This window comes from Poecilia latipinna, unplaced genomic scaffold (assembly GCF_001443285.1).
Source record: "Poecilia latipinna isolate Pla-1442-1.1 unplaced genomic scaffold, P_latipinna-1.0 Scaffold1579, whole genome shotgun sequence".
Taxonomy (NCBI): domain Eukaryota; kingdom Metazoa; phylum Chordata; class Actinopteri; order Cyprinodontiformes; family Poeciliidae; genus Poecilia; species Poecilia latipinna.
In genome coordinates, this window is record NW_015114195.1 from 23,791 (window position 1) to 39,063 (window position 15,273).

The 15,273-nt window shown below is 40.2% G+C and overlaps 1 protein-coding gene across 1 annotated transcript in view; it reads left to right on the plus strand.

The window, feature by feature from the left end:
- The first annotated feature begins 9,625 nt into the window (after window positions 1-9,625).
- dachd (dachshund d) overlaps window positions 9,626-15,273 on the plus strand; it is a 74,678-nt gene continuing 69,030 nt past the window's right edge. Inside the window, exon 1 of the mRNA XM_015058853.1 lies at window positions 9,626-9,742. Within this exon, the coding sequence (XP_014914339.1) occupies window positions 9,691-9,742 (52 nt within the window). The 5' untranslated portion in view covers window positions 9,626-9,690. The remainder of the gene's footprint in view (window positions 9,743-15,273) is intronic.

Here is a 15,273-nt window from a genome sequence, read left to right on the forward strand (position 1 = left end):
AGTTATGGGACGTACAATTATGGAATCAGCTTTTAACATTAATGATGCACGGGAATAATCGGCAGTTTATCGTGCTTTAGATCGCTCCAATATTCTATTTCACACCTGAGAGGCTTCAAATATCTAATAGAACGCGATTACAGGACACGATTCCTGGTAGGAGGGTTTTTTTTTATCCAGGGTTCATACACATTTATCAAGTTCCACTTACGCCGTTATAAAGAAGTAAATTCTGGTCCCTTTTGTCAAGGTATAACTACACCTACTACAAAAGTATAGCACATGCTTTTACACTGGTCAGACTTTCATTGTTGAACCTGCTAAAATCAAATGTTGTAGGATGGATGGATGTTGGACAAATAATGGATGGGGAAATAGATGGGGGACAGATCTCAGACAAACATTGGAAGGATGGATGCGTGGATGGATGGAAGCTGATATGCAAAGGATGAATGGTTAGATTCTAAACAGGAATAGATTGAAAGATGGATGGAAAAAGTTAGATTGATGGAATGACAAATTGATTAACAAATAGATAAAATATGATATAGAATGTATGGATAATAAAGTACAAAGTCTGAAATTTTTTTTTCTATGCTCAGTTTTCTTTTTCCATCTTCATCCACATCTGGACAAAGATGTAAAGATCCACACTTTCTCATCACGTATAAGAACCCTGAGCGCTGTCCTTTAGCAAGGCCAACGTGCAGGCAGTGCAGCCGGCTCCTGCGCCCCGTCAGGCGCGGCGATGGCGTGACCCAGCATGGCTCTAATCGCCGCCGAGGCCAGACAAAGGCACCAGGAAGGCACTCACTCTCTCTCGACTGCTGCTGATCCCAACCCTGCACATTAGTCCACCCAGGGATCAGAGAACAGACAGCAGTTTAAAAGGGGGGTTTTAGTGGCGGATTGATGCTAACTCTCTCCCTCCTTTGATTTCACACCATTTGATCTGTGATATATTGTTCCGCAACAAAGGTTCCCCCGGTTTGTAGGCGGATGCAGCTGTTGCCTAACTCTAATAAATAAAAGTGTGTTTTTCTTTTCTCCCCCTCCCCGCCGCACTCACCAACTCGCTGTAATCCAGCTATCTAGATCAGATAAGCGGACTGTGGCTACCTGTGCGAGGCAGTGTCTGACAGGTGCGAGGGGGGAAAACTGATTGAGATAATCCAAGAATAGGTTCAATGCAAATACAGATACAAGATCAGGGAAAGGATAGATGGATGCATGAAAAAGATGGATGAGTGAATTCATTCTCATGTATCACACTGTGACTCTGAGATTATGATCGTCACAACGAATAGACTGCGAAGGTCAGCAGGAAATATAAATCATCTTTTTTCACCCTCTTTTTCGAGTGAAGGCAACGTACACTCTGCTCTTCTGTCCCGACGCTGTTTTGTCAAACTATTGCAAACTGTCACACAGCTAAGTCGGCCAATAATTACTTTTATAATGAAGTTGGCTCTTGTTTTAATAATCGATCAGTTGCTTTGGTTTGTAAATCATTGGAAAAAGATAAAAATAAATGTCATTTATAATTTTTGACTGACAGTAAATCTAAAAAGAACAAAATGAAAACACACATGCAGGACACAGCAGTAGATAACGTTTAACGTATAGCTTCCCTCACTCTCGAGCTTATCGGTACATTTGTTTTGTAGAACTGTATTAGGTGAAACATGAAACTGTGTTGATGGAAACATAGCTAGGAGCATTTTTTTTTTTCTTTTCACAAAATATGATTAAGGTTTCTCACGACGTAAACTCCATTTTTAGGAATCCGTAATGGTTGAACAATATTCCAGTAGTGGTTCGAGTACGCAACATATAATAGTTTCAGTCAACGGTAACCCTAATGTCCCCCCCCCCAAAAAAAAAAAAACTCATCTATGGTTTTACAAGGAAGTTAAAGGTTTCATACTTCTGAAATGTGTCTTAATAAAGACATTTCAAATAAATAAATAATAGTAATAATAATAGTAATACAAATTCAGTTTAGATTTTACCTGTCTTTAAAGTACTAGGCCGCTTGGTGTCACACATTAGGGGACTTGAACGTGTCATATTTTACTAACTGGTTGATGCTATTTGTTTTGCACCAAAATCGCATCAGAAAGACCTGACTGAGATTCTAGCTCTACAATTATTTGTTTTGGGTGTTAAGCAATGTTTGTTTACTGAGTAGTAAAAACGTTCCTCACCGTTTCAAAGTACTCAGGGCTTCTTCTGTGGTTTTGTAACACCCATAACACTCATTTCATGTTTACATAGGGTCATTTTGTTCTTTCCTACATTCTTTTTGTACCATAAACAATCCCTTTTCCACCACATACTTGACTTTATAATCAATTTTATATGTTGGTAAAGTATTTTTCTTAAATATGGACAAACGATTCTAAAAATGCTCAAATCTTGTTAATGCGGTTTTGTATTTGCTGACATGCAGACATTTTCGTACAACATAGGTAAAGTACATACAAAGCTGAAATACATTAGCACAATGCTACTTGACATAGTATTGGCTGGAGTTTCCAAATCAGCCAATCCCAGTGTTCCATTCATTTTTCTTGGCACTGATTGGCTGCAACCCCACTAGCAGCGATAAGGAAGATGGTGGATGTTAGCGTCTGCAGTAGTGCATCTGAATGCATAATGAGGCATATTTGGTGTTTGAACTAACAAAATAAGTGGCTATAAACATTTTTCGTAGGTGTCTATTCACAGATGTTTGATCAAAACTGCAAATACTCACACAGGTTTGAAGTTACCCGAATCAAAGCAGTTGCTTTCAGTCAGCCCAATGAGCTTTGTTCAGTATTTGGCTCAGTCAACACGCAACTAAAGAGCTACTTCCTTTATAATTTCAAAATAAGAGTCTCAAACATTGATAGAGTGTGGAAAGCAATTGCTCTTCTATTCAGGATCCATAGTAATAAGTAATAATTACATTTTCACTGGGAAAAGTTGTGTTCATAGAGCTATTTGCTGGTGTGAGAAACATTTTTGGGATTTTTTATGTCCACTGACTTTTTATTTTCAAAATATTGCAAAAACAACAATTAACTAAAAGAAAAAAAATCGTAATAAATTAATCTAAAGAAGCAATAGGAATCGCCTAGCTTGCATAGCCATCATTAATATATCTCCCATACCTGAGCTTACTGCGGCTGATGATGTTGGGAACCAGAGAGCAAAGAGCACATGCTAATCAGATAATAATTAATTGGACATATATGTTATCATCATAAATTCACATCAGGAAAATTGTATTTATTCATCCCCCCCATCCCCCCTTCCTTGCCATTCTAGTTCAAATCTATTTTTGGATTAAAGCTTGTACATGATTAATTTTACTTGCCAACTCCTTTAATTATTTTATTTTTCCTCTGCTCTTAGAATTAAAGCATTTCATCTCCTCCTTTCAATCAAAGCTCTTATCATACCTGTTGGGATTTAAAATTTGCAGGAAAACACCACAGACATGTTATCCTCATCTTTCAACAAACATAGTTAACCTCTTGGGGGAGATGTGTGCATATTTTTAAATATTTTTTTAGAGAAAAAAAAAAAAAAAAAAAAAGAAGAATAAGAAGAAACCCATCAGCTCAGCATATTCAGACCCCTGATGGTCTTGGAAGGTGCAAGGAGGGGAGGTGGTGGCGTGGAGGGAGGCATGGGGATATGTGGGGGGGTGGGTAGCTGAAATTCTGCCTGACCTGGCACTTAAAAGGTAAGAAGCTGCTTTGTTTTATCAATAAGACCTTGTTTTCATGGCTGGTCACCACCCCAGCAAACCAATCAATGGGGCATGCTCGGCTATCGCGGTGAGAGAAATGAAAAATAAACCCCAGATAATCCTTCAGTTAAAAGGTTACCCGGGGCGTTAAAAGCTATTTTGTTAATTTATTTACTCTCTGCACCGCAGAGATAAAGAAAAAGGGAACAATTAGGGAATTCTAGGTGAGAGATTTTTAAAAGGGCAATGACATTGGGTTAATATTTTATAAGGCCTGATTGGCAGAGACCTAAGGAGGCCCTTTGTTTACCCACGCCCCAGACGAATGATTCACCCGCTTGTTTTGGCCAGCTGGGCGGAAATGGAATAAATATCTCCATCCTTACCTTTTTAGAAACGTCAAACAAAAGACCGAGATAAAAGGTTAATGGCTCAATCATAACCACCGGGAAATAATATTATGCTCTTTCTCCGCAAGCCGGAGCCACAGAGGACATTATCAGGCTGAATTCCTGAAGATATCCCAAGATGGGAAGAGCAGATGACTTTTTTTTTCCCCCTCTTTCTTTCTGTGTAACCAAATCCACTAAGGGAGTGTGCTCACTTGGGCTTAACATTACTTTTGTGGTTTCAATTGATTTATAACAGATCATAATCACTGCATTAACAGCGTTCTGGGTAATAAGAGCTCAGTCTCTACTTCCGTCGTCGGGGAAAAAAGAAATAAGAAACAACAAAAAAGACGACTGAAAGTGAGTCATCAGAATCCCGCCGCGAGATCAGAACTATCCCGATGTCTAATGCGTTATCGCCCTCTCTTGTTATGCCCATCGCATTGTGTCGGCTTCCTGTAAACGGGGGCGAGAACGTGAATTCAATTATTGCACTTTTATTGCATTGTGGCGCTTGAAATTGGACTCGTGTGGAGTGTATTGTTGGGCCCCGTGTAATCTGATTGCCCGTGCGGGCGTAGTGAGCTGGATAGTATCAGGTTCCAGCCGACTCTGCTGGGTCAACACACGGCCGGGGCCATTAAAGGAAGTCTGGTTCAGGGAAAGTTCACTGCTATTTTCTTTTCACCATAGCAGCAAAACAAGAAAGGCAGAGAATGGATGTGTAACATATTTGTGGCCCCGGCCCAAAGCTGGCGGGGGCCTATTTTGTTTCCCTAATTGAAGCCAGAGATATGAGGGGCCCAAATGTCTTTAGTACAAATATAAATAAAAGATGAAATGAAATTCTTCCATGACTGATCCCCCGGAACAGAAATATTAATGTCTGAACAAGCCCAAAGTGAAATATAGACAGTTTCTTTTTCTTTCTTTTTTTCTTTTGGTGAAACGTTTTAAAACGAGCTAAAAAGATTAGAAAATAAAGCATCTAATAGGAAATGAACCAAAATCCCAGTGATAAATCCAGTTGTGCTATCTTTTTTCTGCAATAATGGCCTAGTTTGGAGCAGTTTCTGTGCCAGGCTATTTAAGGAATCAGCATCTGCTGCTTGATAAATAGCCTGGCTGTTTTGTTTTAGGCCAGGTTGAGTTCCTCTCTGGACCCCAGCACATTAGCCTGGATGGCTCCCACTGTCCACCATCTCTTCAGGCGTTAGCTTGCGTAGCTCTAGTTGTGGTGTTTTTGGACAGTGAATTGCGTGATTTAAGGCAGCCTAAAGCAAGGCTGCTGTATTTTTTTTTAGTACAATTAACATGTGAGTTAATGTACTGTTTCACAGAAAAAAGAACAAAAATACATTCAAGACATTCAAAGAATAACAGTAGTGTTTAGGCATTCGTTTTAAAGAAATGGCTAAAATAAAACAAATATTAGCTGATAAAATTATGTGACTTCATGAAGCTGTAAGGATTTTACTGCTGGTTTAATAGCGCCAAGAGTTTCTTAACATCTAAGGTGTTTTTTTGGGGGGGTTGGGGTAGGGCTCCAGCGCTGGGGAGCATAAATGCTAAATGCCCACGCTGATTTTGCTGTGCTTTTGATAACTTTGACAGAATAGCTCACTTGTGAGTGAAGCAACTCTGATTTGTATTTAAGCCCATTATAATTCAGTTCCTTACAGACTATTAATAAGATTGAAATACCTATCGTTTCACCAACAGGAAGCCAGTCCAGAACGATAAGGACTGGTGTGATCCTGATCTTGGTCAGGACTCTGGCAGCAGCATTTTAGAAGCACATGCTAGTTTCTCGGTTTTAAAGAGTTAGCAGTGCCCGAATTATCCTATTTTTAAAAGAATGTTGAATAGAACAGAAGGTATATTTGGTTTTCATCATGCTATCTAGTATATTTTTTTTTTAGCTTCATTAAGTGTAGTTCGTCCCTTTTCTCTAACCTCTAATCACAACCGTTTTATATGCTTTTATCTGGCAAAAAATGTGTCCCCTTCCATTCATTTACTTTGGAAACACTGATTTTGCAGCTAGAAAGGACTGTGGTCGTATGTTGACCCCAATTTATATACTGTAGATATAAAGTTTAGTCTCATTGGCATATGTATTTTAAGATATTACCCTGAACTTGAGTGAGCATGTAAATATAGAATAAAAGTGACCTGAGTATGGAGCCTTGAAGAATACCGTATGGGATTTTTCTTGAGCAGATTTATAATCTAAAGCAAAGCAAACTAGCACCAGACTCACACATTAGATCAGAAGTTTGTCACAGCTAAAAAAAGGAACACATACATAAATAAGACATATTCAAATGTCCTCCTACCTTTTATTGTCAAAAACACGTTAAGGAGCATCGCACAGAACTGTGAGACTGGAAGATCGAAATATTAAACAAATCAGTGAGTATTATTCTGCCCCCCTTCTTCAACAAATTGTTTGCTATTTCTGCAAATACAGACGCCCACTCAGCCGTAAGGAAAGGAGACAGTGATATTATTCCTGAGAGCCCTTCCTGTTGCTCGGAGGTTCCTCAGTTCAAAGCGTTTCAGTTTCTGTATTGCTTTTCATGGCCGGCCAGTGTTATTTGTTTGGAGAGAGTGGTTGAAATGCTATCCCCCTTTAAACACGCGGACATATTCTCTGGCAGACTATCTAAACATTAGGTGTACTTAACCAGGGCTTTGTGACGGAGCTTTGACATGATCTAAGGTTGATGTGACATTTCTTTTTGGCCATTTGAGAGCGTTTTTCTTTTTCTTTTTTTTTGCTTTTAGTATTGTTAGTGAAAAAGAGTTTTGTCCCTCCTATACCCTCTATTGAGTTCTTTTATAAATAATTCAGGCAGAGTACAAGTGAAAGTGATGACAGCAAAACTGTCTGCGATTTTGCCCTCTCATAAGATCAAAGAGGTGCTTCTATAGGAATAGGAATACCGTTTCCAGGCCTTCGCAGGGTGAACGACTGCTCATTTTTCTTTCTCCCCTTCTCCTCCCTTTTGCCCTCCCCAGCTGCCCTCCTCCCTTTACTGTCATTCGCTCCCCCTCTTGATACTTCTTTCTGTCTCTTGTGTTTCCCCTCCAAAAGGGGGACACAGTTGGGTGAAAGTCTGCTTTTAGCCCTAAAACCTCCAGAGCCGGCGTGTATATGAAAGAGTCAGCATATTCAGACAGACAGCGTGAGTGCACTCTATTAGCACTGGTGAGGTAAATAAACCTCACAAGACATGGCTGAATAAATTCAACCACTAAGGCTGCTGCTAAAGCCACTGCGTCTGTCTTCAGATACCGCCTTTGGGAAATGTAGGGAAATGTACTGTAACGCAAACAGCCTCATATATTGTACTGGCTGATAAAGTCTGGAATAACACTTTACAGTTAGATAAGAGGAGCTCGTTTTTGTTGGACTGGAAAACCCAACTTGTATTTCTTTGATTGGGGGGGCGGGTTGTGATTTGAGTTCGACTTTTGGAAGGTCTGTAAATAAAAAGAGGGGAGGGCGGAGGAGCAACTCTGACAGACGGACACATCTGCTGGGTCGGTGATTATCAGAGCAGATCTGTTAAAGTTTCCAGCAATGGTCACTGGACAGATAAGCCACAAAACATGTAAATAGTTGCGTTAGCATGGGACGAGGGGCTGCTGAGGACTCAGCCCACCCTTGTGGTGGCTGAAGGACACAGCAAATGAACTCAACAGAAACTCTACAAATTAAACATTTTAATAAAGGAATAATTAATTTTGCATGTTGGCCCAACTAACACATAGGCCGTTTGCAATTCTTATGGGCTTAGATAAAAAATAAAAATAAAAAAACTAGAAGAAGAAGAAATTGTCTATTTTCATCAGTAAGGACAGGATTTTGGTCAGTTTCGTTGATGACGGTTGCTACTTTTAGGCAAGTGTAGTAAATTAATTAAAAGCAGATTTGTAAGTAGTTGCATTAGCTGAGGATGAATTATGGGTTCATCCCGGTTGCTGGATTGACGTGGTTCTGTTAATCGTGAAATGAAAGAGAAAGCTAAAAGCCTGGCTAATTTGAGACAAATACCTGTTTGTGTGTGGTGGCTGACATTTTCCATTAAAAGGAGATCTTAATTTTTTTTGTAATAATTTTGCACTAATCATTTTTTAGCATTTTTGGGACTTCACTGGAGAGTCACAAAAAAAAAAAAAAGGCACCTTGGTTGCACTTTGAAGACCCCTGCATGTGATGCATCATTTCACTTAAAAAACAAAATCCTAGCCAAGTAAAATCTTTTTTTTTTACAATTGAAGAAAATCAAATGTATAGTTCTGGCATGTAAAAGTTGAAATTCACATGTTTGCTTGGCTAGATAAAAACAAAACAAAATCCCCTCGTCTTCTTGTTTGACCACTTTGGCTATTTACAGCAGGCTACAGAGATCATATTGTGTTTTAAAGATAGACTCAAGTCATTTAAGACGGAACTTTGTATTTCACAAAAGCTTGAAATGGACTACTATGCGAAATAATGTATGAAGCCAATATGTCACCTGTGTCAAGTCACCATAATTCATCTTCAGCTGAGACGCACAGCCAGTGCTTCATAAAGAATATGCCTCTACAGGATCTCGGTCCCTCACATGGCCCCGTTGTGTGTGTGTGTGTGTGTGTGGTTTTTTTTTTTTTTTTTTTCCTTTACCCTGTAGGCTTTTCTTTGCAACTATAAGCCTGCAAAGTAGGTATTGATTGAAACTCGAAGCTGTATTAATAAGTGAATGAGTAAGATGTGAAGAAAGTCAAGGGTGTATCTGCTTTGAAGGCCTTTTTCTTCTCCACAGCGAGGTGGCACAGTCATTTATCATGGCTGGATCTGTGCCCCTCGTTTGGTGTAATAAAACTCCCCCATCAGAACCGTCCAACAGGTCTGAATCACTCTGTCACACCACCTTCCAGCTAAGGCACGCATTAAATCAAGCAAGCAGAACATTTCCTAAGGCAGCCATTGCCTTTTAATTTCCTGAAGAACCTTAAAATATCATTCATTACCAGAACTACACATATTTGGTTTTTAAAAGTCTCATAAATCAATAGTGGCCTGACTGCAATAATTATAACAAGTTAACATGTAATTTCCAGGCCGAGGGCCGAGCGCTGGATTTTAGCATATGCAAACGAGGCAATTCAAATAGTGTGGGGATATTAATACGGGGGAACAGGTAACGAGGTGCAGGTTATGAATTATGCATCAAAAAGTGGTTGATCTTCAATAAAGGAAATGAATTCAGCGTGTAATCTAATTAGTTATGGAAGTCTATTATGTCGAGCTGCAGAAAGCAACTGTCCTTGAAAAGGAATTTATTTACAGTACATGTTAGCTCTTTGGAATGGAATTGCATTCTGGTAAGCTGCAAATGTTAACACTAGCACCCCCACCCCCACCCCCACCACCTCATCTGCTGCCCTCCCCCGCCCCCTTGTCTCACAAGTCGAACTTTTCTCTCCTCTGTCTGCAGCTCCAGACCCGGACGGCCTCCGAAGAGGACCCAGAGCGTGACGTCGCCGGAGAACCCCCACATCATGCCCCACTCGGTGCCTGGACTCATGTCCCCCGGCATGATCCCTCCCACAGGTACGGTTCGGATCTCTGCTGCTCCCATATGCGGGCCGGTATTATGACTCGGAGTTAAAACACCGCTGTTTCGAAATCAGAACCCTATGCCGCTTGAACAAAAACTGAGCAGAAAACACGATGCAATTGCTTTTATTTATATTCGAAAAACAGCAGTTATTCTACTCATGCCTGTTTTTTGCTGCAAAGAATAACCCAAAGTATTGATTATGTGGTATAATCAGCACACATACGGACTCCTAAGTGCTATTTTAGTGGTCATAACCTATATTATATTCAAACTCCATGCAGAAAGGCCTCCAGCTGGGATTCAAACCAAGGATCTTCTTACTGCGATGTTTCAGTGCTAACAACTGGACCACCATGCAGCCTTTTGGCATCATATTTGATGCTATTTTTATTTTGATTCGTATATCTTTTGCAAAACTTTTGGGAAAAAAAAAAAAAAACAGCACAACATTTTGTAGTTATCAAGTGCTTATTGTGCAGAAAATGACACCTTAAGCGCTACCACTACCAAACAGAGAATATACTGAGTTGATATTAGCTGGGTAATTAGTCAGGATATCTGCTTCGTTTGCAGCTTTGTAGTCAGGTAGTGTTAAAATATGATGATATTCTCGTGGCATCTTGGGTTAAAAATAGCACGGTATCGCAGTGTCATTCTGTTTACAAGAAAAAAATATATATATAAGCTAAAAAATATAACAAGATGTGATTGATTTCTGTTATCAGAAACAGTTCTAACGTCTCTCATGAGCAAATGAAAGGCGCAGTTGCCTTCTGTCAGCCAGCTGAGTGGCAGTGCACAGCAACATGTGGGTCTCAATCTATGCAGCATTAAAAAAGATAGTCTCTGGTCACTTTCTCTGTAGTTTGGAAACATTTTTTAAAACCTTTTAATGCCTTGATGCTCATTGCCCATATATGTAGCATTTTATTTTATTTTTTTTTAACATTTTGGTTTTTATTCATAGACTTTGAATAAAGACGTGCTAAATTGGGTAGTAGTTTCCAAGCAAATGTGTTTGCTCCATAAAAAAAATCTGCTCCACATAGATGAACACAAGCCTATATGAGGAAATTTAATTAGTCAGGTTTTCTGCTTCAGTGGTCGTCCTGTAGTGTCCTGCTTGCCACTTCCGTATTTTCAAATTTGTTCAAGCTGGAGGAAAAAAGTCATTGGAAGCTCCTTTCAGCCAGCTGACAAACGGTGTCAGCGGGGAGGCACCAGCTATTCTGTGCTGGATTGTTAAAGCAAGAACACCCAAGCTCATTTCGCTTAAATGACTTTAAATTGTAGGAAAAACATTATGGATAATTTTAGTGGATTTGAAACCAGAGCTTATTGAAACCCTCATACTGCTAACCAGCACCATATCCAGCTGTATGCTCCTGTTGCTAAGGCTCTTATTCTCTCTATCTGGGTGACTTCTCGTTCTCTTTCTTTTTTATTACACACACACACATACTGCCTCCCTATGAGTGGCCTCCCTGCAGCTTGTCCTCGAAATGGCAACCAGTCCAAAGTGACACATGCACCCAACCACCAGACACCAGCCGCTCACTCGCTTTACCAAAAACAGATCCTCCGCTCAACCCTCCCCTCCGGAAACCAAGAGCAGGAGAATAAATTGGACTGGAGATCTTTTCTCTCAGATTATTCCAGTAGATGTTGCATTTTGCCTTGAGTGCATTCTAATTAGTGCGATTAAATCCACTCCACTGGTATATGTACATAGGCAGTGGTGATGCTAAAGCAAGCCTTATCGCCACAAGAATCAACAACAAGCGTTTGTGCCCCAGCTTCGCCCCGAGGCCAAGTCTTATTGCAACTAATGCTTTTGTTCTATTTGTGGCTGGCTTCGTTTGTGGGCGCTTTGATGTCGGTGGCTCTAAGTGCTCTGATTTGCATATTTTCCTGTCCTTCCTGATATGTCTTTAATGATACTGTGCTGTCCAAGGCAACTTTTGCTGTGCCGTCTTGGTGTGCGGCACATGCTGTGCGTTTTAGCCAAGTAGAAAACTGTGGCAGATCAAACCACCGGAGCAGAGTTTTCTTTTTTTCTTTTTTATTTATTTATTCCAGATAACCTTTCGCTAACAGATTTGCATTCGCAATAACAGCTTTGTCGGGAGATACTTTTTCCGTTGGTCTCCGGTGTGGCGAAAGCATCTGTAGGGCAAATAATAAGCTGCAGCTAATCCATGTGTTCAAATACAGCAAACTCTCACAGCCGTGGCTGCGGCTTTGAACTTAGAGAGCGGGGTGAGGTGGCCCGCACAATGAAAGGGGAACTTAAAGGCCAAAAAAAACAAAAAAACACGAGACAGACAGACGGACAGTGATGAGAAAGACGGGTTATTTAGTAGAACATGAAGCAACAAAAGGAGCCTTTTGATATCTTCCCCTTTAGCTCCAGAGGGACTCTGTGATCTTGACATTTTGTCGGGGTATTCAGGGGGCACAGATGAAGTAACTGAGGTTCTTCTCATAACTTCCCTGACGCTTCCCTGCTGGGGTGTGACAGAAATTTCCCAGCACTTTTTAATCGTTTTTAATGAATAAAAAAACCAAAAACAAATAAAAAAAACGTATTGTTTCTGATGATGCTATCAAACGCTCCTAAGAAGTTCCAGGTTTTTAAGATAAACTTTTGTTTATCTATACATTGAGACAATAAGCTTCAGAGAAAGTGACTGGCACGTAGCATATTGTAAGTAGTCGTTGGTTATCATGTTGCGTCCAAATGTTTTCACTCACGATAACAAGAGAGTATCGTAAACACAGCTCCGTTCATGCTTATGGAAACCCGAAGGTATACGAACAGCTTGAGAATAGATTTGTCTTTTGTTGGAGGAACGTAATCTCACTTAGAACATTTGAGAACAAAACAACCTTTGATATGAGTGTGTTTATCCAGCAGGGGGAAAATCCTGTCATTAGAAATACAGTGGAATACCAATTGTTGGTTTAGTATTTGCAGATTCATCTATTCATGGCTCTTTCAATGGAAAGTAAAGTTTTCTTATCACATTTTGGCTAACTAGCACCCAGGCAACTAGCACCATACCCTATTGGGTGGAATTGGCAAAGCAGCCAATCCAGAAGCACGTTTAATTTTCTCTGTCACTCATTGGCTGTATCTCCAAGAGCAGAAAAAGGGAAGACAATAGTGCCAATAAATGTGGCTGCTGGCGTAGTTGCATTCTAGTCCTGTGTCACATTTATTTTTATCTTTTCTGTGTTTGCGTCCATACATAGAAATGAAATGTAGGCCGAAGCATTGGCGATTGTTCAAGACTCTATAACAACACAAAGATAATGTGCATTATTCAGTCTGACTCACAGATAAATGTAAGTTCTTCCCTGTCGCATAGAAAGAAAGGCGGATCAAAAACCAGCACATACAGTCGGTGTGCTTTTCGAGCTAATCGTCATCGACACGCACCTGAACGTAGCTCAAATAAAGCAAAAGGTTTTACTTTATGACTTGATTCATAAAAGCCGTTCAAGTAATAGTGCTTAATTTGCTGAGATTACTCCATGCAGACTGTTTGAAGATAACTTTCTCTGAAACGTGGCCAACCGTCGGACACTTATTCAAATCACACCGGATTAGCATCAACGCGCGAGCCGCTGAAATATGTCGACTGGATCTACGAGAGGCGATGTGCAGCATATTGCTAACATATGTATCTCCGTCCTTGACACCAGCTTCATTTTCTTTGGATCTCCACTTAAAGGAGCACTTTCGCATGTTTGCAAAACCACGCGACTCGCACACGCCGCGAGCCCTCCAACGCTCGCGCTCGTGGCCCACAGGGTTTGGGGGCGGCGAGGAGGGTGCGCTGGAGCCTTTCCAGTTGCTGATGCATTACAGGCAGATTGCCCCCCTCCGCCCCCCGCTTACACCCCCCAAATCGGATTATTTCCTGTGGACTGACACCACACTGAGATGACATCTCCTTTTGAGTGAAGAGGGAGGGTGGATGTGGTTCCACTCACACTCTGGCCTCTACTTAAGCAGCAACTTCAGTGTAATTCATTTATGTCCCAGATATGGCTTCAGCCTTTTGAATAAGGCAAGAGCACTGCATTTACCATTAGAGAAATGAATGTCACCTACAATGTCCTGTAAAAAAGAATAATAATTATTTGCTCCCTTGCAGATTTCTCCTGTTCTTACCTTTTTTATGCACTTATAAGAAAGTAATTTAGACACAAGACAAACACCAGAGTTAACACAAATGTGGTTTTTAAACAATGGTTTCATTTAGGATTAAAAAAAAAAAATCTACCTAAACCAATCTGACCGTATGTGAGAAACTAAACTATCATCCTTGTTCAACTATGAATTAACTGTAATCAACAACATTTTTTTGGGGGGTGGGGTCTAACTAATCAGGCCTAGCTATATCTAGATTTGATTTTGTCATGCGTAGTTAAAAAAAACACACCTTAAGAGCACCTGTCTCACAACATGAAGTAGGCTAAAACATCCAACGGACATCTGTCAGTTTGGAAAAGGGGTTGTAAAGCCATTTCTGAGGCTAGAGGACTCCAGACACCAACAGAGAGAATTTTTTTTTTTTTTAAAAAGAAGCAAAATTAAGGCCTGTAGTGGCCTAGTCAAAGTCCAGACATAAATCCCAATTAGATATTGTAGAGTGACCTTAAGTAGATAAATCATCCTCACCTGCCTCCCAGAGTGACTCAACTGAAATAAGTCTCCAATGACAAATTTTTCCACTCTGATGTGTAAGACTCACTGCCAGTCATCGCAAACACTTGATAGCAAAGGAAAGCATGATTGGGAAAACTGAATTTATCCATCTTTTGTATTTACTCAAGTTATCTATATCTGGTACTAAAATGTGTTTGAAAATATGAAACTGTACCTTACTAAAGCAATACCATTAAATGTTCTCTATTGCTTTTTACCGAGTACAGAGAGCTACTGTCGTAAGATGAGCCACATTCTAATATTTATACGTTCCCAGCGCACAATTAGCATGTCACTTTGAGCTGCTGAGCGGATCATAATCCGCCGGCGCTCCGATCAGGTTTAAAATAGTTTCCAGCGTGCAGCAGGTAATTTACTGTCACTTCTTTGTGTCGCTGCCCCTCCTCTTTCAGTCCTGCCGCCTGTCGTAAGGTTAGCCCACCCTGTAATTGATACTAAATTCATCATGATGCGGATCGCACAGTTCAAGTGGTTTAGTGTACCTAAGAGCGCCGTCGTTCCCGTCCCCGGTTTGTCATCGCCTTCGCCAGTCCATGCATAAAATTAGGCGGCCGTGCTCGTTGACACAGAGTGTCTCAATTCCTTTTTATGCCCCGATAAATAAATCCCATTTCCATTGTTTTTTTGTTTTTTTTACTTTAACAGTGGAAACTCAACAGATAAGCTTTGGTTATTATTTTTATCAAGTGTTAGAAAAAGTTGTTTTTCTTTTTTTTTTTCTTTTTTTTTTTTTTTTTGGGGGAACCCACATTTAGGTAAATATATTTTTATTTAAATTACCCG